At 35.8% G+C, this 23,815-nt stretch overlaps 1 protein-coding gene across 1 annotated transcript in view; it reads left to right on the top strand.

Annotated features, from left to right (window-relative positions):
- PCLO (piccolo presynaptic cytomatrix protein) overlaps window positions 1–23,815 on the top strand; it is a 359,578-nt gene that overhangs the window by 314,828 nt on the left and 20,935 nt on the right. The window contains exon 24 of the mRNA XM_065667248.1: window positions 886–953. Within this exon, the coding sequence (XP_065523320.1) occupies window positions 886–953 (68 nt within the window). The remainder of the gene's footprint in view (window positions 1–885; window positions 954–23,815) is intronic.

Here is a 23,815-nt window from a genome sequence, read left to right as displayed (position 1 = left end):
TCTTTAGCCCCAAAGGAATCACATGCATCTGAAGATAGTGCTTTATATTTTCTATCACAGCATTTCAGAGTCTTAAGGCAAAAAGGCAAACAGGCAAACAGAAGCACAAACATCTCGTAGTAGCAAACATGATTTTGACAGTGATTGTAATCATGCCTTAGAGCTTGCAACAAGTATGTTTAAAGATAGCTTATAGAAAAGCTTAAAGATACTTAACTTTCATTACCTAAAAATAGACATCCAGATTGTAATCCAGTTTTTTTCCTGGATTTTGCACATCCAGTGGAGAAGATATGGAACTCCAGAGCATGATTTATTCCACTAAACTTACCTTAAGATTAATGTAAGTTTCATAAGTAATTTTTTTCTTATGCAAAACCCTAAACTGCAATGTAAAAGCATCATTAAAAGTAGGTAATGAACACAGTCATGCATTACCTTTGAAGTAAACATATTATAGGCCTAATATCAATTTTGAGTCCTTATAGATTTCACCATTCACTATAACAGGATAAAATGAGGAGTGGAACTGTGCAGGCTGGTTACAGAATTCCAAACTGATGGTGGGCTCATAACAGACAGCCCCCTAAGGCCCCACTCTAAAAGAATATGCAGGTTTAGCAAGATGTAATTTCCATTGCCTCCACACGAGAAAAAAAAAAAAAAATCACATTCTTCTGTGATCTGTCCAAATAGCAGCAGAAAAGAACCATTGTCCACTTTATTTTCTTGAAATTAAAGATATATATACATACTGTTTTCTTTAAAATACCTGTGAGTTTTGTCTTTTTGTAGACAACCAAATCTCATTAGCTTGGGTGTATAATTTACTTAGATCTGATCTCTTTGCAGTCTTACTGACACTATGACCATATCTTTTAACAGAGGGAAGATGAGCCAGAATGGGCAAGAACCAGTAAAGCAGTCGGGAGTAGGATTAACCGATGCAGAAGGTAAAAAGAAATACAAACAACACTACAGTGGTATCCCATGTTCATAGAATCGATATGTTAGTTTATTTTATTGTTATGTTATGAAAGATTAGCTTATGCTTTCTTTATATTGTAAGTTAAAATCCTGACCTTCATTTAATCTAAGGCCCCTTCACTCATAGTACCAATGTAATGAGTCCTCAGTTTAAATGAGAAAAGTGTCTTACCTGTTTATTTAAAGTAATTATATAGCTAGATTGCAATGAATAATATCTGTCTTTAAATGTTCATTGCATTTCATAGTATTGGAATAAAAAATGAAGTATGGAGCTGACTCAATACTTATCAAATTAGAAGAAAATATCTAATGGCTGCTAGGCTCTATTTTTATAACATTTCAGAATATTTCCTTCATATATTTTTGGTTTCTACATAAAACACTAAGTAAAAATATTAGCAGAACATCCAGGTTAGCTGCTGCGCATAGAGAATAGTGAAACTTATCTGACTGGGAAATCCTGAGTGAATATTTTTGGTAGGAATGTGGTGCTGCAAAAGAAGGAGACGTAATACTGAAGCTGGAAAATAGCCCAACAGAATGGCTTTGAAAGTTTTATTAGCAATGTGATTATCTCTTTCATGTGTAATAATGGACAACTGCATGAAATTAAGAGACTGTATTGAAGGATATGTTAGGAAAATTCCATTTCCCTTTGCTTATGAGGTATATTCTTTCAAGTGTATGTTTCTGTTGACCTCAAATACAAAATTTAATTATCATGACCATCCTTTTATTACTTAAATAGTACTTTTATAATTTAAATACATTTCAATGAAGCTTTAAGGTATTGCATAAATCATAAATTGCAATTAATATATACAATTGAAATTACCTTCATGTTAAGTTCAGTCTTAAAACCCCAAAATTTTCAGGTTTCTGCAATCTATACATGGGAAAATAATTGCTGTTCCTATATTTGAGGTAAAAGTTGTCTGATGTACCACAGATCTGAAGAAATCAAATTAGGATTTGGAGATAGAAAACTGTCTTTTCCAAAGCAAGAATCCTTAACAGTGCATATGCATTCAGTACATAGTACTCACCATATAAAAGTAAAAATTCAGCTGCTTATCAAAACTTCAGTATGTTCAATAGTATTTTTAAGTATTTGAAAAACTATTTTTTTAAAGAGAAACAGTGGGATGAAAATGGGAAATCAGGAATTTTCCATTTTTAGTTTGTCATGATGTGTTTTATACAGAATGATAATTGTAAACAAATAGCTTTTCATCATTTTGTTCATCATATATTACGCTTTAGGTAAGGTTTTGGGTCATAAGTTTCAGAACCTAAAGATACAAAATATTTTAATTTGATGTGTGTATCATTCAAACAAGCTCAACAAAAAAAAACCCAAAGAAACCCCAAACAAACTTTTGAAACATTCTGAAAGATGTGTGTATAACATTTGATCATTAAAATTTATTTTTTAATCAAAGTCATGTTTCTGTTCATCTTCAAAACCTGCAGATAATTGAAGAGCTGCAATTCCCTAATTTTCACTTATGATGCAATTCACCTTTCCTAACTTGAGAACTCTAAAAGTTACAGTTCCAAGTCTGATGAGTGGTTCTTACTAAGCATTGTTTTCCTCCATTGAGAGAAGCTTGGGTGGCCAGCCTGGTTTTTAGTGTCTGATTTCCAGCTGACTAATATAGGGCAGATCAATATCAAAACATAAATTAAACTAAAAGCTGTAAAACAAATCAAGTGCATTTCAGTTTCACTATGTAAATATAGTTATCCTGTGGGCAAGTAGGTCAGAATGCAGAGGAACTCAAAATTAATTGAGAATTACTTCAGCATTACAGAATTATTATGGTATTCTTTTCATAGATGAACAAAAGTGTATGAAAATCTTAAAGACCAAATGATATCTTTTCTGTATAGCTGTGTTGTGGACCAGATGAGCTCTGCAATTAACTGGAAGCAAATATACATTGACGGTTTTCATAAATTTGTAGAGAGTTCCCATGGTTAACATTTGTATTTTTGTTTGCAAATAAGCTTTTAGTGGTGTTATACTTAAAACCTTTTAATACTAGCACTATTTTTACATTTTCAAGTATTCTTAATGGATAATGTCTGTGAAAAGTATCCTGTGGGTTACTCTCTTTAAAACTGGGCAAAATAAATTCAATCGCTTACATATGCGGATCTACTGCTACTTGTAATGTTTTAGTCATTCAAGTCATTCACACAGGCCTGGCAAATAGGGCAGGGCACTTACAGGGACAGAATCTTTAAGACCAGTAGCTGGAAGGAAAGAAAGGTAGGACTCTCAAATGACAATGAAAACTGGTTTCTAGACAGCTAAATCAAAACTGTAACAATGGCGTTTGCGTTCAGCTCACAAGGGTGACACCAAAGTTTAGTCATCTATGTAAGTGGAATCGCCAGTGAAAAATATGCTTTTGTAATTGTTTATCCACTACAAAAATGTGCTATTGTCTTGTTGGGAATAGTTTTTGTGCTATTAAGATGTAACAATTGAGTTATAAGTAAATATTGGAAAACAGCAGTATTTACTTTGCTGATATAACCGAATGGTCGATATAAATAACTTTGAGTATTGGTATGATAATCTTTGTTTCTCTGAACATATCATGTCGTATTCTGTATTTTCATACTACTTGATAATATAAAATAATTCAGAGTTTTGTTCTTGGACACTGTGTTACAGTTCTTTTCTGATATGCATGGTTGCATGCTATCTTACCCTGCACATCCTGCTCTGAGCAGAAGAAATGCTTCATATTCTTGAACTTCAGTAAATCTTATGATGCATATTGTGATCTTCACTGTGCCATGCAAAACAATTTCTCTATTAGTTTCAGAAAGTAAAATACTTTTCGTTTAAATATTTCTTATGACATTCTGTGGAACATTACAGACATTACAGACAAAAATTGCTTTCCATGTAAGGATTGAAACTAACAATTAAAAAGCTCGTGATCAACATCTTGATTCAGTCGTAGGTCATGGTCTATCTGCCCTATAAAACCACTCGACCAAAAGACCACAGACTGTCTTTCACCTACCCAACTATTCATCCAATTAAGAAATAAATGGGGAAAATTATTTTCATATATGTTGAAAGTATGAATTTACTAGGTAAACCCAAGCTGCCATTATTTCTAGTAGAAGAGAGATATATAGGTAGAAATGGCATTTTAATTAAAAGAGTTTACTGTAAGGAAATTTTGAATCTTCTCATTTTGAAGGTGCTATATGCATGAAAAACATCATTCCTCTAGGCTTACAGACATTGAGGTTCATCTCAAACACAGACTCCTTTTAGAAAGATGAACATGTTGGTAAACATGACCTGGCTTCACTCATTCAGTATTTTTTTTGAGTGAGTGCATACTCACAGTGCTTCTGTCATCATCTGTGACCTCATTGTTGTTAGGATTTTCAGTCAGAAACTGGAAACTTTGTATAGGAACAGAGTGGTTCCCTGCCCAAGTCTTCAAAGACTGTTCATGTCCTGAATACAAAAAACTTCTCTAGATAGTTCTGCCATAGCTCAGAATCTTGGTTTCTGACATTTCCCGCAGTCCTTTGAGCATCATCCTTTGAGTGTATTAAAACGAAGTCTTGTAAGTAAGAAACTCTCTCCCTGTATAAATGACTGAACCTGGACTGAAAAATGCAGAATATTCTAGTAAAGCATATCTAAATGTATTTCCACAGCTGAGCAGAAGGGAATAGATTTGTATTATTTTGAAATCTGATGATGTCCGCATACTTACTGCAAGATCACATACTCGTGATATGCACTCATTGTTTACATACCCTTTAATGAGCTCCTTCAGGGTTTTCCTTTTTTTTGTGTGCTGTGTATTTGCCAGAGTTATAGATTTAAAAACAATCAGACAAACAAGATCTGTGATAACATCATGCTTTAACAGGCAAATTTTACAGTACTGTGATTTCTATTTCATCTATTCAGAATACTCTAAGCTAAAAATACAGAACTTTTTTTTTTTTGTTAATTTTTGAGCTTTGTGCTTCATCAGTGTGGATTAAAAAGTAAGAAATTCAATTTTAACAGTTTCATCACTTAATTTTATATTTCAATAACTAAGACAGTCCAATCTTTATTCATGAGAAAAATGGTTGAAATACCACATGAAACTTAAAGCGGTCTAGGAGGACATTCAAATAACATTTTGGAGCAAAGGTGCATGACATCCCTAAGTAAGGGACCGGTAATCATTTGACTTGCAAATTTTCTGTTATAGGTTTCTGAATAGTCCTGGTGAAATTTTCATCCATGTCTGCATAGAATAGACACTGGAGCAAATTATCTTACAAACTGTATCACGCTTTCTCTTTAAGAGATACCCAGGCATAATGCGTGGATTAGCTCTCTTGAGTAAAATAAGGCATGAAACAAAGGGACAGCACAGGCTCAACTAAGCATCGCTACATTCTTCAAAGTAATTAAAATTCAGAATAAAATTCATTCTCCTTTCACTAGCTTGAGTAACTCTTTTTTAAGCCAAAGGGCTCACTGTGGTGTGACTGAAACCAGACTACAGGCTTGAGATGTTGCTTGAATCAGGCTGATATATATTCACACTTTAAAAACTTAGCATTTTGATTTTTTTTTTACTCCAGTGGTTGAAATATCAGAACTATAGTATTTGTCATACTGAGGATATTCAGAGACAAACTATCTCAATTTTAGACCTTCAACCAGAAAGTTATAAGAAAGAGGAGAAAAAAGGCATATGAAGGAAATTACTTAAAGCTAATCATGATACAGTTACGTATACTTGCAAATGCTTTTCTGCCTATGCAAAAATACTTACTTTGATGTCTTGGTTGACCAGGCTGAAAATATGGAGTATACTGCAGATGAGAAACTTTTCTTGCAGAAACCTATATCATTTCACAAAAAAATAAATAAAATAAAATAAAATAAAATAAAATAAAATAAAATAAAAAAATTAAAAAATCAAATAAAAATATGATGCATGATATTCATGAAGGAAAGTTACAATTAGAATTTAACATCTTGCTGGGTTAAAATTAAGGCGAATTTTATTGCCCTTGGGCAAGCAATGGGGACATTGAATGGAACTATTGAGCCTGGGAATAATGCAGGACATAAATCAGATTAAATATTAAATTTAAGTAATTTTCTTTCATAATTAAGTCTAATTCATATATTTCTGTCTATTAGAAGGTAACTTCTGTGAAACATAAACTCATCTTAGTCATCTAACATGTATACCAGAAAGACATATTTAGCCATTTTTAAAAACGTTTTCACAAGCATTTTTCTCATTTAACTGTTCTTAAGTATTAAAAAAAGAAATTAAAAAAATAGAAAAGACGCAAACATTACAACATTTATAGGCAACAAAGGTACATAAAGGAAATCAGATAGTAAAACATGCAATCACTTCTTTGAAATGCTTGGAATAAGTTATTTGATATTTAATAGAGAAGCACTGTAATTAGGAATAAAAGTGCAAAGAATGTGATAAAGAAGACTCTAAAATGGATATTCTGGGTTTGGACAAGAGAGATTTACATACCTGGCCTAGTGGAAGGTATCCCTGCCCATGGCAGGAGGGTTGAAAGCAGGTGATCTTTTAGGTCCCTTCCAAACCAAACAGTTCTATGGTATGAAAAAGGTGACAATGATCATGGAAGGGTTTGACACACAAACTGCAAATACTCCTGTACTGTGTGAGTGCTGTTCTCAGAAACAATGCCTATTCAGAGAAAGGTATTTTGAAGCTGTAGAATGAGAAACACTTTTATCCTTCGTTTCCTTCTGTACCTTTGAGTTTGAACATCAGCATGCACACCTCATTCACTTCGCCTAATATTTTGTCTTGAACAGATACAGTCAGTGACTCTGTGCCAGGAAAACTGCACTTTCTTTTTATTTTCTTCCCATTGTATTGAGCTATGATTACTGAAACAGGTGACATTCTCCATTGCATAGCAGGAGTCTGAGAGATGTTTTTTCCAAGAAAAAATTGCAAGTATCTTTATATCTCATTCAACTGCTCACTTCCAGGTTTAGGTCATGAAGTGACTGAGGAGAGAGGAATTGTGAATCCCCATGCCCAAGTTTACTAGCAAGAGTAGACTCCAATTAACCTACAAATCATGCACAAATTGGCATTCATTTTTCTTAAATTTAAACTGAACTTTACCTTCAGACTAAAAATTTATATCTCCCACAACATAATCCTTGACTCATAGCACACTAATAGCATATAGATCAGCAGTAAATGACCAAGTCAGAATCATTTGCCTTCACAATAGCACAGAATTTATGTTATTTTGGAATAGTTCCGTGTTTCTGCGCCAAGGATCAATCCAATTCTTTTCAAGGCCTTTTTAGGCTGGTATATCAAAACCACAGGAAACACCATCAATTCTGTTCTTGCAAATATGTCATATACTATATCATTGTTTGCCGCCTTCCCAGTAACTCAAATATCTCAGAAGTATTGAAACTTAAATCCCAACATATGCTAAAACATAAGAGAACCTGAAAAAACAGTCTGGACTGTCAATCATTTTTCTTGAATTGATAGAATCTTGTACTGACCATGTATGAGACTGTTGACTAGACTGTAATGGATATTGATCCATGGATTTAAAGAGAAATCCAGCCAATCTGAAATGTTACCAACACTGACTTGAAGAGCAGTTGAATTGCATTTTTTTTGGTTTTGAGTTCATGTCCAGTACTACATAGCAAAAGAAATCGTTGCAGGCTCACAGTATGTTTCCTAAAGAGTAATATAAGCCTAAACTCTTCCTTTCAAAGAGCATTTTAACAGCTGTAATATATCTGCTTTTATAGCCTTGTTTCCATTCTGATTTACATGTAGATGAGGTCAGTTTGTGAAATGAAATATTACTGAGTAAAATGTGATCTTTACCCAGGAAGAGATCTAAATGAACGAATAAGGTATTGCCAGACTTCTCTACTATCTCTATAAATAAAAAGACTAAAATTCAACCTGGCCTTGTTTAAACTATCTTTAATATAAAATTCCATGTTGCTTTCTGCCGTTAGATTCTGCCAAAGGTCTGCTATCTAGCAGTCTTGACAGCATAAGATTAAGTAAGATTTTGCTCACAAAGTTTAAAGCAGAAAATATCAGCAAGAGTGATTTCTTGCATGAGCAGCTGCTTCTGTACAGAGGAAAAAGGGACAAAAGGGAGTAGAAAATAAGTAATGAAAACACTTGCAGGTAATCTGTCGCATATTGAGGCCTTCATAATGCACCTTCTTTATTTTGGGGAATGCAAATTTTTGTTTCAAAAGTTAAGGTCAGATATGCTTTCTGTCACAAGGAATCCTTAAGCAATGAATCAGACCTATGCACTGACTGTCGTCCTTATCCCCTATCTCTCTTTATTTGTTTTTTAAGTTATGTATAATATTTTATGCATTCTCACTCAAACAAGGAATGCCGCTACTGCTAATACCTAAATACCATACCAATTTGAAGTGATTCGAGATAAACAACAGCAGCACTGTAAACTTAAGAATTATTAGCTTCCTCCCTAAACTCTGGGAAACATTGCTTTTTTCTGTCCTTGATTAGTCCAGCACTAATTTGCCCACCTGGCTCTCCAGTAATAATTGGAGCAATTAGTTCTGCCTTCCTGAGATATTTACCAGTATAATCCAGTTGGTTTTCCTGAAAAGAAGCAGAAAGAATTGAAATAAGAATAAAGAATGCAGCCAGAGATAGAAACATAAAATAAAAAAGGACAAGATGATGTTCTATATCCATGCATCCACATCACATGACATTGTTCTACGTAGTTAATAATCACCTTGGTCCTGAGTTGTTATTTTAGTGTTATTAAAAAAGAAGAAAATAATCCAGGAAGTCTGGTTGGGATTAACTAGTGGCTGGCCAATGGCTTGTGGCACTATTGTGAACTAGGACTGAGTGGCTATTAGCCATTAAATCATGTGGCAAGAAAATTATAAAGAAAATTATTATTTTTTAAGCATTCATTAAAACTTCATCTTTTCCCATGGGATCTGTAGAAAATTAACAAAGATTAAGAAGACAAACAAGCAAAAGGAAACCCAGAAAAACCTGAAAGTGCATGAGTTTAATCTTGAAAACAAAATATACTCTTTGATATGATGCTTAAATAGTCACCTGGTAAGATAATTTGCTTGCCTCATGTTCTTAATTACATTTATTGGCCTACCTCTTAAATGCATTTCCACTAATTTAAAGCTGCTTGGACTTTCTGGGTGTTTCTTTTAGTGACTTCTTAAAGATATAATGGGGTCAGCATGTTTGGGCTGGGAATTGAAGTGCTAGTAATTCCACCAAAAAAGCTAACAAAGCTACATGGCTTCATTTTGTAGGGTGTGGGAGGGAAGTCTTGGTAGAATTTCAGTAATCTATGTCTTTAAAAGTATATGGTTATGATGGAAATCTGATGTAATACCAACTGGCACATTTAGTAGAAATACCAACTAATAATGAAAACCTTCAACACTGTAAACCCAATAGGGGGATTTCCCCATCAGTAATGGTATAAAGGGGAAGATTCTGAAGTGTACAATTACCGGACCTGAGCCTGTCTGGTGTAAGTCCGAAGAAGGGCTGCTTCACCTAGTGAGTAATTTAAAACAACTTTGAAATAGAGTCACTTTTCCTAATAGGTGCTCATTTCGAATCAGCAAAAGTCAGGTTGAGGCATTATGATAAAAGGTGATTTGTTAAACCCTGGATAAATTCCGCTCTGTGAGGGAAATGAAACTAGCTGGTACTAAACTGGGGTTATAAATGTTGTCTTCCTAATAATTATAGATTATAATATATAAATGGATAATTCAGGTGATCTTCTTCATTACCTGGAATTTTATGTATACTCTAGGGAAGAAAACAAAACAAAACCACAAACACAAAAAAAAACCCAAAACCGCACACACACACAAAAAAAACCCAAAACCAAACAACAAACAGAAAAACCCGAACAAACCAGCCAAGCAAACAAACAAGCAAAACAAAAAGAAAAACAAAGCAAAACCTATGTAAAATATATCTGGTTTACAATCAGTAGTGTTCACTGCTCAAATGTGTATAAGCAATTATGTATCAGGAATTCTGGTTGAGGGGACTTCAAGGATCATCCCAGTGCTTCAAAATGCAATATTGTTTCTTAAAGGTTATGCTGACTTGCACCAAAAAATTCTTAGTGGTAATAGAGACGTTACAGCTTCATTAGTCTGTTCCAGTACTTGATTATCCTTGACACTAAAATATTTTTCCTAACTTCTAGCCTAATCTTGCTTGCTGAAATTAATACTCAAGGAAATAAGAATTTAAAATCCATGCTCATCCCCTTACAATCATAGCATATTTTATGAAGCACTTCCTATAAATAGCTTTTTCTGAGTTTGATTACAAGTGATAGCACAGCTATTCCTACTGAAGAGTTCTGTATTAGAGGTCTACTTCTACTGTGCTTATTTGAAATATCAAAAGAAAAATAAAAATAAAAAGAGAGATAACCTGTCTCTATACTTACCTGTCCTTTGTAGCTGCTTAATGTTTGTAATTCATGTAAAAAGAGATAGTATTGTGTGTTATATATTTATATGTTTAGAATATTATTTATTCTTTATTTCTTTTCTTAGTTAATTTTATCTTGCTTAATTACAATAGTATGCTAGAGATTCAGAAAGGAATATTTTATTTACCTTCACTTTTTTTTTTGGTAGTATAAGCCTTTTTTTTAGACTGATGCTCAGTTATCTTGGAATACTGTCTAAATGCAGATGAACCTGTAACACTCCTATGTGGGAATCACATGGCAAGCTAAAATTAAACTTCAGCTGATATTTATGTTAACATGTGAGACTGCTCAGAATTATTGGACTGTAAGCTGTGTTTCAAGACAGAAGTTTTTGTAAATCAGTGCATTACAATGAATATAAATCTTTCATATGCTTAAATTGCCTATATGTATTTGATTCTCATGGTAGAAAGTCTGCTTTCATTTCTATATTAGAACCTTGTGGTTTTCCCCCAGTTTATTTTGAGATTAATATGCTTTTCATAACTCTCCATTTTCATTATTTTATCCTATGACAATAGTCTTACAGGACTGCAGCTTTAATGAAATGTGTTATCCATTGCAACAGTATGTCAATAATGTTTTGTCTGTTAAGGAAAAGCTTTGGAGTCTGTATTTCTCTTAAACAATTACTAACAGTCTGTTCTGCGTAGTTATTTGTAATTACGTTATTATATGTTGCTTTTCTATTTTGTTTATTATTTACGCTGGTACTCGTAGGCTGTGATTGGGAGGGAATCAAATGGACAGAAGAACAGACAAATCGAGTGGCAGAAAGTGGTGTAATGTGTGCATAGAGTAGGGTACAAATTTATTTATCTGCAAAGGGATTCAGGGGCTTTAAACATAGGTGTATCCTGCTGTTTTAAATACCCAATTCTTCTCCCTCAATTCAGTTGCTGCTTCAAAAAGTCATGGGTATCCCACAGGTTCTTCGTCATATCTGCTATTCCTGACCAGATACTTCAGTTTCACTAGCACCCCAGATCCACATGTTCATATAGGCATAAACCTGATTTGCTTCTGCAGCCAAGACAGTATTCAGGATTCCCTTCAGTGTCAGCTACCTAGAGTGACAGTCCTTTTCCACGACCTGTTAAGAGCTAAAAGATTATAATGAAAATTCAGAACATTTATTTTAGCTTGCATATCTAAAGTTTAGGTGGCTGATATCAGATATCAGTACTACCAAATGGTCCCTGGGTTTGCACGCGTGTTAATGCCATCCTGAGCATAGGTTTCTGAAACACCCTTTGGTATGTTTTCTTTTTGTTACACTTCCTTTTATAAGCTTTCTTTATATTTTTTTGTCTGCCACATTAACTTTGCACTCTGACTGATTATGATGTGATAATAACATGACATGACTGATTTTCCATACCTTGGAAGAAAGTGCACAAAGCTTCTGGAGATAAGCTGGGTCAAAGTTCTGATAGACACATCTGCCTTTGTGTTTCACACTGCTGTAGTAACTAGAAGTTCACATATTTCCTGAAATCTGGTAACATACTGACTATGATAATTAGTCAGTTTGAGTGATTTGGTAGAAAAAGCCCCGTATGTAACTTGCATCAACGTCTGCTGAGTATGATATGGATTCTTAGTTTTAACTCCTGCTGCTCATCTTAGTATCTGTAGCATTTATTCAGCAGCCTCCTGATTGCCCTGGCTATGTCTGGCTCTGTGTTTAGCTTCATAGAAATATATTCATATTCATGGAATAGTATGTTATATTCGTGAAGGAATTGGGTTCTCATTAGCCTCAGTGCAATTATTTGACTCTTTTTATAAACTATGACCTTCTCACTGGTCTGATCGTCCTAAGAGTTCCTTCTTTCTTGGCAAGTAAAAGAAGAGAAAAGAGATCCTTTCTTTCTTGTATTCAAATATCTGAGAGAGTAAAAAACATAGACACCTTAGCTCATTGTTTATATGTTGGTTCTAAGGCTATTTGGTGTTTTGTTTATGTCTAAAAGCAGTATGTAAAGTCTGACTCTACATAGACGCATTTTTCACATGATTTTCCACTTCTGAAAAGTCTACACAATATCCACCCTGTCTTCCTTCATACTAAGTGCTTTCTTTTGTGCTTTCTTTTCAAACATTCCCACAAAGCAAAATTACCTAAATTCCTGTAAAACTGTACTACAACTTATTATAATTCAGAGCTATGCAGTGTAACAACAGATTTTTAAGCCCATGATAAATTTGTACATGAAAGCTGGCTCTTCCAAAGAAAGGAATCTGAGCCGTCTTAAAAATAAAATGAAAGAGAATTAAGAAGAGAAATATATATTTTGTTTTTCCAGTTGATGAACATTTTGTGCACAAGAAGAGCCTTCACATCAAAAGGAAAATGGAATTTGGGAAGCGGAGCTCTTCACCTCTTCTTATCAGCAACACCTTACCCAGGTGTTGATCCACTGACTAAAGGGGCTACTCCAGATTTACAAAATTATACAACAATGTAGATCCCCATAAATGTCTTATCATTTGGGGTGAGATTGTCACATTGCCTTGCCACATTGTAAGGAAATGACTGCACTGAAATCACAGATGCATCCAAGTATAATATGACAAATCAGTCTCCTCTTTACTGGCAGCATCTACTGCCCTCAGATTACTTGTTCTGAATCAAATTCCCAAATTAAATATTGTAGTTTTCCTGTTGAACAAAGCTGAGTAATTTGTTTCAAATAAGTTTTTCTGTTACTGGCTAAAGATTCTAAATTGAAGGCAACTTGAAAAAAAACAGATCTAACAGGAAGTCATGCAAATCCTGGAAGAAAGGAAACACACACAAACCCCACAAACACATTCTTTCTTCCCTGACCCTCTCTGGGATCAACTGAATATATGGATGTATATTTAAAGCATTGACAAAAATAAATAATTATTCTTATTTCTGCTATAAATTTGAGCAGAAAATTCTTTCTTAAGAGTATTATGTCAATTGTGATTCTGAATTAAAAATGTTAAATATTTTTGGATGCATTTTTCAATTTATCCACATGGTTATTTTTAAATGAATAATCCCAATTACACAATAGCAGATTTTTTTTTTTTTTAATAAAGGTCAATGTCAACAAATTTATCAGAATAGATTTCTTCAAAATGTTGAAAGTTTTGATGGCATTTTAAATAAATAAATAAATAAATACATAAACAAGCCACAAAATCTAACCAAAACCTGATCAACTTAGGAAGGGATAAATAAAATTGACTTTTCTTCCTTAGCTTCTTAATGAATCTTTTGAGTGAATCACCTGATCTTTATAATGTAGTTTCCCATGGCAAAATGAAGATTCCCATACATTCTCAACTGCCTGAAATGCTTTGAGAATACTGGTTGGAGAGCCTTGTGTAAATACCTTTTCTGATGGTTCCAAGTTACCTTTGATTGTTAGTATAGGAACTTCAAGGATTCTGTATCACTTCATTAAGACAATAGAGTTAGTACTTAAAGAAAATGCTTCTATCTGGAAAATATAGACTGTGTTCATTCTGTACTTCCATCTGTCTTTCTTCACTATTATCTTTGCAATCTCAAAATGAATATTTGAAGTTATATCCAAATCATTGGAATAACAAAGAGCTGAGACATGCATCAGTTAAGTGATATTGGCCCTCACCTGAAATGGGATTAGGAGGAGAGATTGCTGGTCATTCCCTCTGCTATCATCCTGGAAATTTTCATAGAGGTACTGTATACTTTGTGTTCGCCTGTTCCTAGGAGCACTCATCTATTTATCCACCTGTAAACAAATGTAAGTCAAAAATCTTCATCCACCTCCATTTCACTTGAGACAGATCAGTATTTTATCTTTACCATCAATTAAGTATTATTCTGAAATCCTCACTACAGAATCATAGAATAGTTAGGATTGGAAAGGACTTTAAGATCATTTAGTTCCAACCCCCCTGCCATGGGTAGGGACACCTCACACTAAACTATGTCGCCCAAGGCAACCCATTCCAATGCCTCATCACCCTCACAGTAAAGAACTTCTTCCTTATATCCAATCTAAACTTCCCCTGTTCAAGTTTGAACCCATTGCCTCTTGTCCTATCACTATAGTTCCTAATGAAGAGTCCCTCTCTAGCATCCTTGTAGTCCCCTTTCAGATACTGGAAGGCTTCTATGAGGTCTCAATGCAGCTTTCTCTTCTCCAGGCTGAACAGCCCCAGCTTTCTCAGCCTATCTTCATACAGGAGGTGCTCCAGTCCCCTTGTCATCCTTGTAGTCCTCCTCTGCACTTGTTCCAACAGTTCCATGTCCTTTTTATGTTGAGGACACCAGAACTGCACACAATACTCCAAGTGAAGTCTCACGAGAGCGTAGTAGAGGGGCACGATCGCCTCCTTTGGCCTGCTGGTCACACTGCTTTTGATGCAGCCCAGGATACGGTTGGCTTTCTGGGCTGCGAGCGCACACTCAAGCCAGCTCATGTTCATTTTCTCATCAACCAATACCCCCAAGTCCTTCTCTACAGGGCTGCTCTGAATGTCTTCTCTGCCCAACCTGTAGCTGCGCTTGGGATTGCTCCAACCCAGGGGTAGGACCTTGCACTTGGCATGGTTGAACTTCATAAGGTTGGAATCAGCCCACCTCACAAGCGTGTCAAGGTCCCTCTGGATGGCATCCCTTCCCTCCAGTGTATCAATTGAACCACACAGCTTGGTGTCATCGGCAAACTTGCTGAGGGCACACTCAATCCCACTGTCCATGTCACCGACAAAGATGTTGAACAAGATCGGTCCCAACACCGATCCCTGTGGGACACCACTCGTTACTGGTCTCCAGCTGCACATTGAATCGTTGACCACAACTCTTTGTGTGTGGCCATGCAGCCAGTTCTTTATCCACTGAGTGTCCACCTATTAAATTGATGTCTCTCCAATTTAGAGACAAAGATGTCACGTGGGACAGTGTCGAACACTTTGCACAAGTCCAGGTAGATGACATCAGCTGCTCTACCCCTGTCCATCAGTTCCGTAACCCCACCATAGAGGGCCACCAAATTGGTCAGTAGACAATCAATCTTGTGTAGTCTTACAAAAAACTGCACTTAGCTTACATGTATAGATCAAAATCCATAATAATCCAGTCTACTTTGCATCAAATCTAACCTGTTTGTAGGTGGGGAAAAATCTTTAAAGCTAATTTGCAAGATACGGGGAAAAATAGACTGAAAAATTTCTAAATCTCAGGGATTACAGAAAATATCCCAGCAAGCAACCTGGGTGTAACCCTGCCAAGAAATGCAGCAGTGCCTGGGACCTATAGTCTAAAATCAAGTGCTTCCCTTTATTACTTCTGAAAATAGTCTGCCTGACATCATTATGTTCATGCAGGCTGCACCTACTGTACTGTTATGATACAGAGCAGCAACATAAACTTTGAATTTTTCAATTTTACTTTCAGATCCGATTTCTTTTGAGGGAAACTAAATTGGAAGCGCGGTTCCAGATGAGTACTAAATGTGCTCCTATTCCTAGATACAACATATCCAATCATGGTCCTTTGGACAGAACAAGACCACATACAGAAAAAGAATATTTGTATCACAGACTAGAGTAATTCCAGTTTAAAATGAAAGCTCTGAACTTTATACGATATAGATGTAGGTGCCTCAGAATGGATTCCTTTGACCCACTGTTTTGTTCCTATAACACAAAATTAGTGCTAGTGTAGACACAGTAGCAGATAATTAAGCAAACACTTACGTATAACTACATATAATTTGAGAATCCAGTTTCCTACGGATCTTTAAAATTGTAAATATACAGGAAAAAAGAAAGAAAATATACATACCTGGTTTTCATGCTGTCATCCTGTGACCAGTTTGGTGAGAAAATCCCTTTGTGCCTGAGTCACACAAAATAAAGGAGATAAATGTGTCAGCTGCCATATTCTACAAGAAATCAAACAAGCAAGATGTGAACAGTGATGAACATTTCATCTCTTTCTACTACATTGCACTGAGGGAAAGCCTTTCAGGTCCTTTTGAGGAGGAAATAAATAAAAACGCACAAGAAAGTCTCACAGCATTCCCATTTAATCTTTTCCCTAGAATTTTTTGTCACCTTAGTTTGCTTGGTTTATGTGAACTGAATTGACCTATAGGGAAGTGCTGTCTATTGTTTTTGTATTTCTTAATCTCAAAACATATTTAAAGCGCTTAAGGTAAGAGGTATTGTTATGTTGCAGACAATCAGGATTCTTTCTTTTTTTTCTATATATATATTTCAGTCACCATATGAACTGAATTAAGTTATTTCTCAATGTGCGTATTAATTCATAGAATTATATTAAACTCAGACTTTTGTAAAGTTATTGGACTTCAAATAATGCTTGTGACAGGAGAGACTGCCTCTAGGAGTTAATGGGAGTTTTGTCATTGGGAGTCAGAATTACTCATCGTGCCCTTTCAGTTCTGCAATAAACTGTGAAATAAAATATTTGAATATATTTTGTTGCATTATATAGAAAATGTTGTTTCACTACAGTACAAAGTATAGAAGATGTATGCATGGTCAGGACATACATAGGTGACATACACAGATGTAGTGGGTTAGATTAGTATTGCATAACAGTGTAGACTGGGACATACTCCATGAAAGTCACTAAAATTTCATCAGCCCAAGACTGGCATAAGAGAAAAGGGATCACATAATGAGAAGCTCTCAAGTACTATGAAAAACACAGGAGCAATATTGGAGAGTTCAGAAAATTAGGATCAAAGCATTTAGCTGACTGAGCAACTAAAGTGCTGCAAATGACCCCTGAAGGTGGGAAGTCTGTCCTCTGAGCAACCCTGAGCTCAGACTCTGCAGCTTCTCCTCCATTATTTAGTGTAGCAGCACTACTGTACCTATGATATTTAACTCCCCAGGTTGTCACTGGACTTACTCACTGTACAGTATTTACTTTAAATAAGTAATAACTTTCAGAAAGTTGCTTATAGAAATGTAAGAAATCCTTTGCAGCACAAACTTATTCAAATTCAGATCACCTGTCTTGTGCTCAGAGAAATATCCAAACCATGTAATTCTTTTTTTGTTGCCCCAGTTAGTTTCTGTAGTGTTGGCTTCTGTTAGTGTTGCTTGTCTGAATTGCAGTTAGATTAGGAAAAGAAAAGGGAAGGTAAGATTTATGAACAGTTTGAAGTTAAAAAAATTGTATGATACTACATTTTAGAGGAAAAATGGAGCCAACAATACGAGGTTTATTTAGTTAGCTGTAACTTCATAAACTTAAATTCAAGACCAAGAATTGAGTGTTGATTAGTTCAACTGGCTAATATCTTGTGCTGAGTCAAATTAAGCTTGTGAGCTGGGCTGATGCAAACCTTATGAAGTTTAACCATGCCAAGTGCAAGGTCCTATACCTGGCACAGCTACAGATTGGGCAGAGAAGAGATTCAGAGCAGCCCTGCAGAGAAGGACTTGGGGGTGCTGGTCGATGAGAAAATGAACATGAGCCAGCTTCAGTGTGTGCTCACAGCCCAGAAAGCCAACCATATCCTGGGCTGCATCAAAAGGAGCGTGACCAGCAGGTCGAAGGAGGTGATCCTGCCCCTCTACTCTGCTCTTGTGAGACCTCACTTGGAGTATTGTGTGCAGTTCTCGTGTCCTCAACATAAAAAGGACATGGAACTGTTGGAACAAGTCCAGAGCAGGGCCACAAGGATGATCAGGGGACTGGAGCACCTCCCGTATGAAGACAGGCTGAGGAAGTTGGGGCTGTTCAGCCTCGAGAAGAGAAGGCTGCATGGAGACCTCATAGCAGCCTTCCAGTATCTGAAGGGTGCCTGTAAGGATGCTGGGAAGGGACTCTTCATTGAGAACTGTAATGATAGAGTGATGGGTAATGGGTTCAAACTTAAACAGGGGAAGTTTAGATTGGATCTAAGGAGGAAGTTCTTTTCTGTTAGGGTGGTGAGGCACTGGAATGGGTTACCCAGGGAAGCTGTGAATGCTCCATCCTTGGCGGTGTTCAAGGCCAGGTTGGACAAAGCCTTGGGTGAGATGGTTTAGTGTGAGGTGTCCCTGCCCATGCAGGGGGGTTGGAACTCAATGATCTTAAGGTCCTTTCCAACCCTAACTCTTCTGTGATTCTATGAAAATACACATTTAATATATATAGACATAAATTTCTATCTATATATACATAGATTCCTAGGATTAGGTTGACTTCATTGTACAAATGCATGTATATGCCTACACATATGTGCATGTATATATATGTGACCATATAGAAATTATTGATTCATGCAAACACACACACACATATATATATATCTACACGTATATATTGTGTCCTAATAATAGTTCTACATACATATTTGGAAATAAAACCCACCAGGTTTCTGAATTAAGTGATCCATCTGTGTCTGTAGGATTCTCCATTGTTGAAAATATCACTATTGTTTCATGAGCTTTTATATCTTGGAAAATAAACTTCACTGTTTGTGACTGCAATGAATAGCAAAAAAGATGAAACCTGCATTCCTTACTGGGTCTCACTCAGAAAGGCAATGAATCCTATTAACTTCATTCACTTTTACAATTGACTTTCACGTATTCTACTAGCTTAATGGTCTGTTTTATTTAAAAACATTTGCAACAATCTCATGACTAGTGATTTCACTGACAATTTCTTTTGAACCTTAAATATATATAATATTTAAGAGATAAGGAGGATTCTGATCTGATCCTTTAGATTTTACAAAAAGTACCTGCTTAAGTATTCTAAAAATGTCTCTGAATAGTAAAGGTTTTATTTCAGTCTCATGCTTATGCTATTTCTATGTTAAATTGTCTAATTCAAAACCTACAGCTTTGCCTACAAAAAAGTGGTTCTAATCCAATATCCTTCTACAGCTGGGACCTCTGAAATAGATAATGCAATGAGAAATTTTATCATGGGAGTTATGGGAGGATCAGCCACTTAAGTAAAAGTGCTGCAATCAGTGAAAAGAAATGGCCATTTCAAAGGTACAGTTTATGTGACTTATTTTAAAGATCTATTTGCAAACAACACAAACCACATGCTAGAACAGCAGTTGCTCTTCTTTTGCTGTTAAAGGCGCTTTGACGTCTAACTCAGATATAGACATCAGCATTCAGGCAGATGAATCTTAGCAGCAGGGTCTGTCCCTAGCAGACGTTAGTGACAGTCACTGTGAAATGTTATTCTCTATGCATCAAGAAGTAACTTTTAAGCACATTTAACTTTATTTGATAAAAATGCTAATTTGATTTGGTCTGCAGTTCTAAAACGGCTGCTGTGCTCAACAGTAAGTGAAGTGTAATTATCATTTGGAGTGTTAAGTTCCATAATTATCTTGAATTAACAAGAAGCACAAGATGGTGGCAATTTTTTTTTTGTTGTAGTTTTGTTTTTTGTTTGTGGTTTTATTTTGTTTCTTTTTTTTTGTTGTTGTTGTTGTTGAGGTTTTTGTTGTTAGAAAAGGCTCTAATTAGGACATGAAATATGGAATAGGGGAGAAATTTTGGGTTAACACTTTAGTCAGATAAAACACAACCATCTTGAAATAACAGACGTATAATGGTAACAAAACAGGTTTATTTCATTAAAGACAAAAACTGAAGCAGGTCACAAATCTAAATTAAGGTTAAATTTTGTGCATCTTCAGATTACAAATACTAATTCTGTTTTCACTGCATTTATATAACCTAACACTTTCAGTTCTCTGAATTCAGTGTTGCTAATCAGTCCTTTTTTTCACAAGGCAACAGGAATTCTGGATGTTTAGCAATCACTTTAGCAAGAAAGTAAGTTTCTCTTTTGGTTGTACTTGAGGAAAGCCCCGGTCGAATCCTCTCTTTTTTCCACCTTTCAAATCTCACTAGGAAGAGCAAAAAAAAAAAAAAACCAACCCAACGCTGTAGAGATGGAAATCTAAAGACAGCTTGCAGAATTCATTTATAGATTCAATGACTGACACAAAGCTGGTTAGAAAGAACTAAGAACACTCTTGGTTCGCTGTACCTGGAATTACTGATTGCGTTTTAATTAGTTTTGTCTCCCAGAAGAGTTGGTAACTTGTATTTGCTGAAAGAATTTCACCTGCAAAACACAATAGAAGATAGCAGTCTCTCTTGTTGACTCAAGGCAAGCCTGACATGAAGATCTGAGCTGCCTAAAGAGACCATATATGCTTCTCTCTGAATTCTGTACCTCTGTGGAAATAGTGGCTCTATCCCTCTTTACTTCACTGTAGTTCGTGGCAAATGTAACTCACAGAGTCATAATCTCAGGGAAAAAAAAAACATCAGGAAACACAAGTAAATCGAATTAAAACACAACATTAGTAACTTTCTCCTTTTTTTACACAAGATCCTTAATATTTGTCACAACTGGGTAATGGGATACAGCAAGATAGCAATATCTGTCACAGATTTAAACCACAGTCTCAAGTAACTTTAGAATTATACCTAAGGACAGGCACGGAAATATTCTCAATAGTTCAAACAAGCTTACTGTCTCATACATCAGTGATTTCTTCTAGGTTCAAAACCCACCTGTATTTAGTTAGTTAACTGTTTCCTAGTGGAATGAAGACAAGGATTGTAGCAGGGTTGCCTTCGCCAGTTGGGAAAGTGGGAGATAAAGAACTCTGGGAGCCGTTAGAAGAAGATAAAACTGGGAAGCAGAAGGGACAAAGCTGATGTGGGAACTAGTTAGAGGGTATAAAATAATCCACATAATCCATACCACAGGCCTGTTTGGAAGCACAAACCTTAAAAGCTCGGGGAGTGAGCAGCCCATCAATAAATAAGGCATATGTTTATCAAACAAGAGTGAGAAAAATCCTAAATTTAATTGTTTAGATTTTCCTAGGGAATGGTAACAAGGAATTGAATTATCCCTGGAATTTGAGCAGCTCCCAATGAACTGTTACACATGGGCTCACAATCACACCTCTTCTACATAGCTGACAAAAATTATCATGGTTGTTACATTGGCTCTTTGATTTCAGCATAACAGTTGAGCCAAAGAGACAGAAGCGAACCTGTTCACTTCTGAGAACTGCAAAACTGTCTTTATATAACCTCTTCATATTCAGCTTAGTCTAACTGACTTCATGAACACACATTCCGTGCATTAGAAGCCTTTCGGAATGACAGCCAGCCTTTATACAAAGAGCAAATCCAACTGTACATCGCCAATCAGGAAGATGTGTGAATATGATCTCTTCAGCTCCCTGCAGCAAAAATAAGCAATGAAGAACTGGGCTTACATTCGTGCTACAGAACTACTGCTTTATATCTCCTGCAGCAAAACTCAAATGAAAATCTAGACTTGCATGCAAAAGTGCTAACTTGTTGATAGTACCACAGCTATCAACATATATTTAAAGCTCTTTTCCTGAGGCAGGTTTTCTTTACTGTTGACAGTAAAATGGACGGTCTATGAAAAGAGATATTTGTGCCACTATTTGTTTTCAAAGAGAGAATAATGCAGTTGCCACAAATCAGATTCAATATTTTTTAGACTTCTTTAAAATGAGTAAAACTAAAAACATAAAATTGATGCCCAAGGCGATTTTAAAAATATTGAAAATACTTGCAAAAGTAACTGTGTCTGGAGCAGGTCCTAAAAGGTATTATTCCCCTCCACTGAGTGCTTGTGAAGCCTCATGAAGAACAAAGTGTCTGGTCTGGAGCATCTGGAGATATTGAGGAGACTCTAACAGAGTGCCAGTAAGATGGTTAAGGGCTGGTGCAAGTTTCACTGAGGAGAAACAAAGGGTTTCCTTAAACCTGAGGAAATGCGCTACTTTATCAGTAGATAACTGGCTTATGGTATAGCATAGAAAGTATGCAGCCAGACTTTTCTAGGAGCTCCACAGCTAAAAAGAAGGTAATAGACAACATTCACAATATGAAGTAAGGTAAATTACAACTGAATATAAGAAAAAATGAAAGTCAGCATGAGTATAGTTAAACACTGGTTAGGGTTGCCCAGAGAGGCTGTGGCATCTCTCCTGGAGATTTTCAGAACTCAGCAAACATGCTCTGTCCTAATTTGGAAGTTAACCTTAGTGCGAATGTAGGTTTAAACTGGAGACCTCCATCCTATCAGTCTACAATTGCTTCATAAAGCACACTTTGCCATAAACCAACATTGCTGCTGAAAAATATCATTCTTTCCTTCCCTCAATCTCATTTCATCCTTCATGGTGGTATAACACGTGTTCTGAATCAAGTTGGATGACTAATCCAAAACTGGTACATCGTGGGGGGAGGTGGCAGTTCTGCCAACTCGTTCACTAGGCAGCTGTACAAACATCCATGGCTAAAGGAGATAACGTCAGAGAAACTATGTGGGAAGAAAACAGCATGAGTGTGAAGAGAGGTCTTTCAGTGCCAGTGCCTGTTTATACCATTTTAAGATGAGCATGAATCAGTGATTAGTTACAGGTAAAGACGCTTTTTGCGGCTAGACCAGTGACAAGGATTATTTTCTTTAAGGGGATATCTCACCAGAAAGAGTTTAAAGCAGCAATCTGCTGCAACTTTTTATTAAACACTGCACAGTATTTTTCATTTCTACCAAGCAGGCCAATTTTCTTCCAGGTAATTATGTTCTGTTGCTTGAAGTTCCCTGCTACAGTTGCATACAGATAATGTCTTCTTTCCCTACCCTACATATGTCAGCACTACCTGATATCTCACCACAGGCTTTGAAAATAAGGTGTATCTTAAAAAGAAATCTTTGCTAAATAACAGAAAATAAACAGATTGTCTTTTCTTTGCCTTAGCAGGAGGACAATAGTTTTGTGTGTAAAGCATTTAGGAAGACTCAGCAACAGTGTTTGTAATTCCCAGTGGTACCAGTTTTGTCTTTGACACTAAGAGTTAATTCTGCCATTACTAATGCCTGTTTTCAAAGCATAACAAACAGCTTTCAAAATCAGAAAGTATGCAGCTCAGCAGGATAGCAGACTTGCCTTATGTCTCTTGAAGCATATTAGACAAAAAAGTGCTCTTTAGCTGCATCTTATATGTCACATGGAGAAAAGAAGAAAATTCAATATGGAGCTTGAAAGCTCCTTATTATGTTGTCTCTTTGTGCTTCTCTGAGATAGGTTAGAAAAGTAGTGAAGATTAAGAATGTACATTTAGTGGCAATCACTGTAGCTGTGGTTGTCTGACCCTTCTGATTAGAAGACCTGCTTATAATTGCTTATAA

Source organism: Lathamus discolor, chromosome 1 (assembly GCF_037157495.1).
Source record: "Lathamus discolor isolate bLatDis1 chromosome 1, bLatDis1.hap1, whole genome shotgun sequence".
NCBI lineage: Eukaryota > Metazoa > Chordata > Aves > Psittaciformes > Psittacidae > Lathamus > Lathamus discolor.
This window is presented reverse-complemented; position numbering and strand designations above follow the sequence as displayed.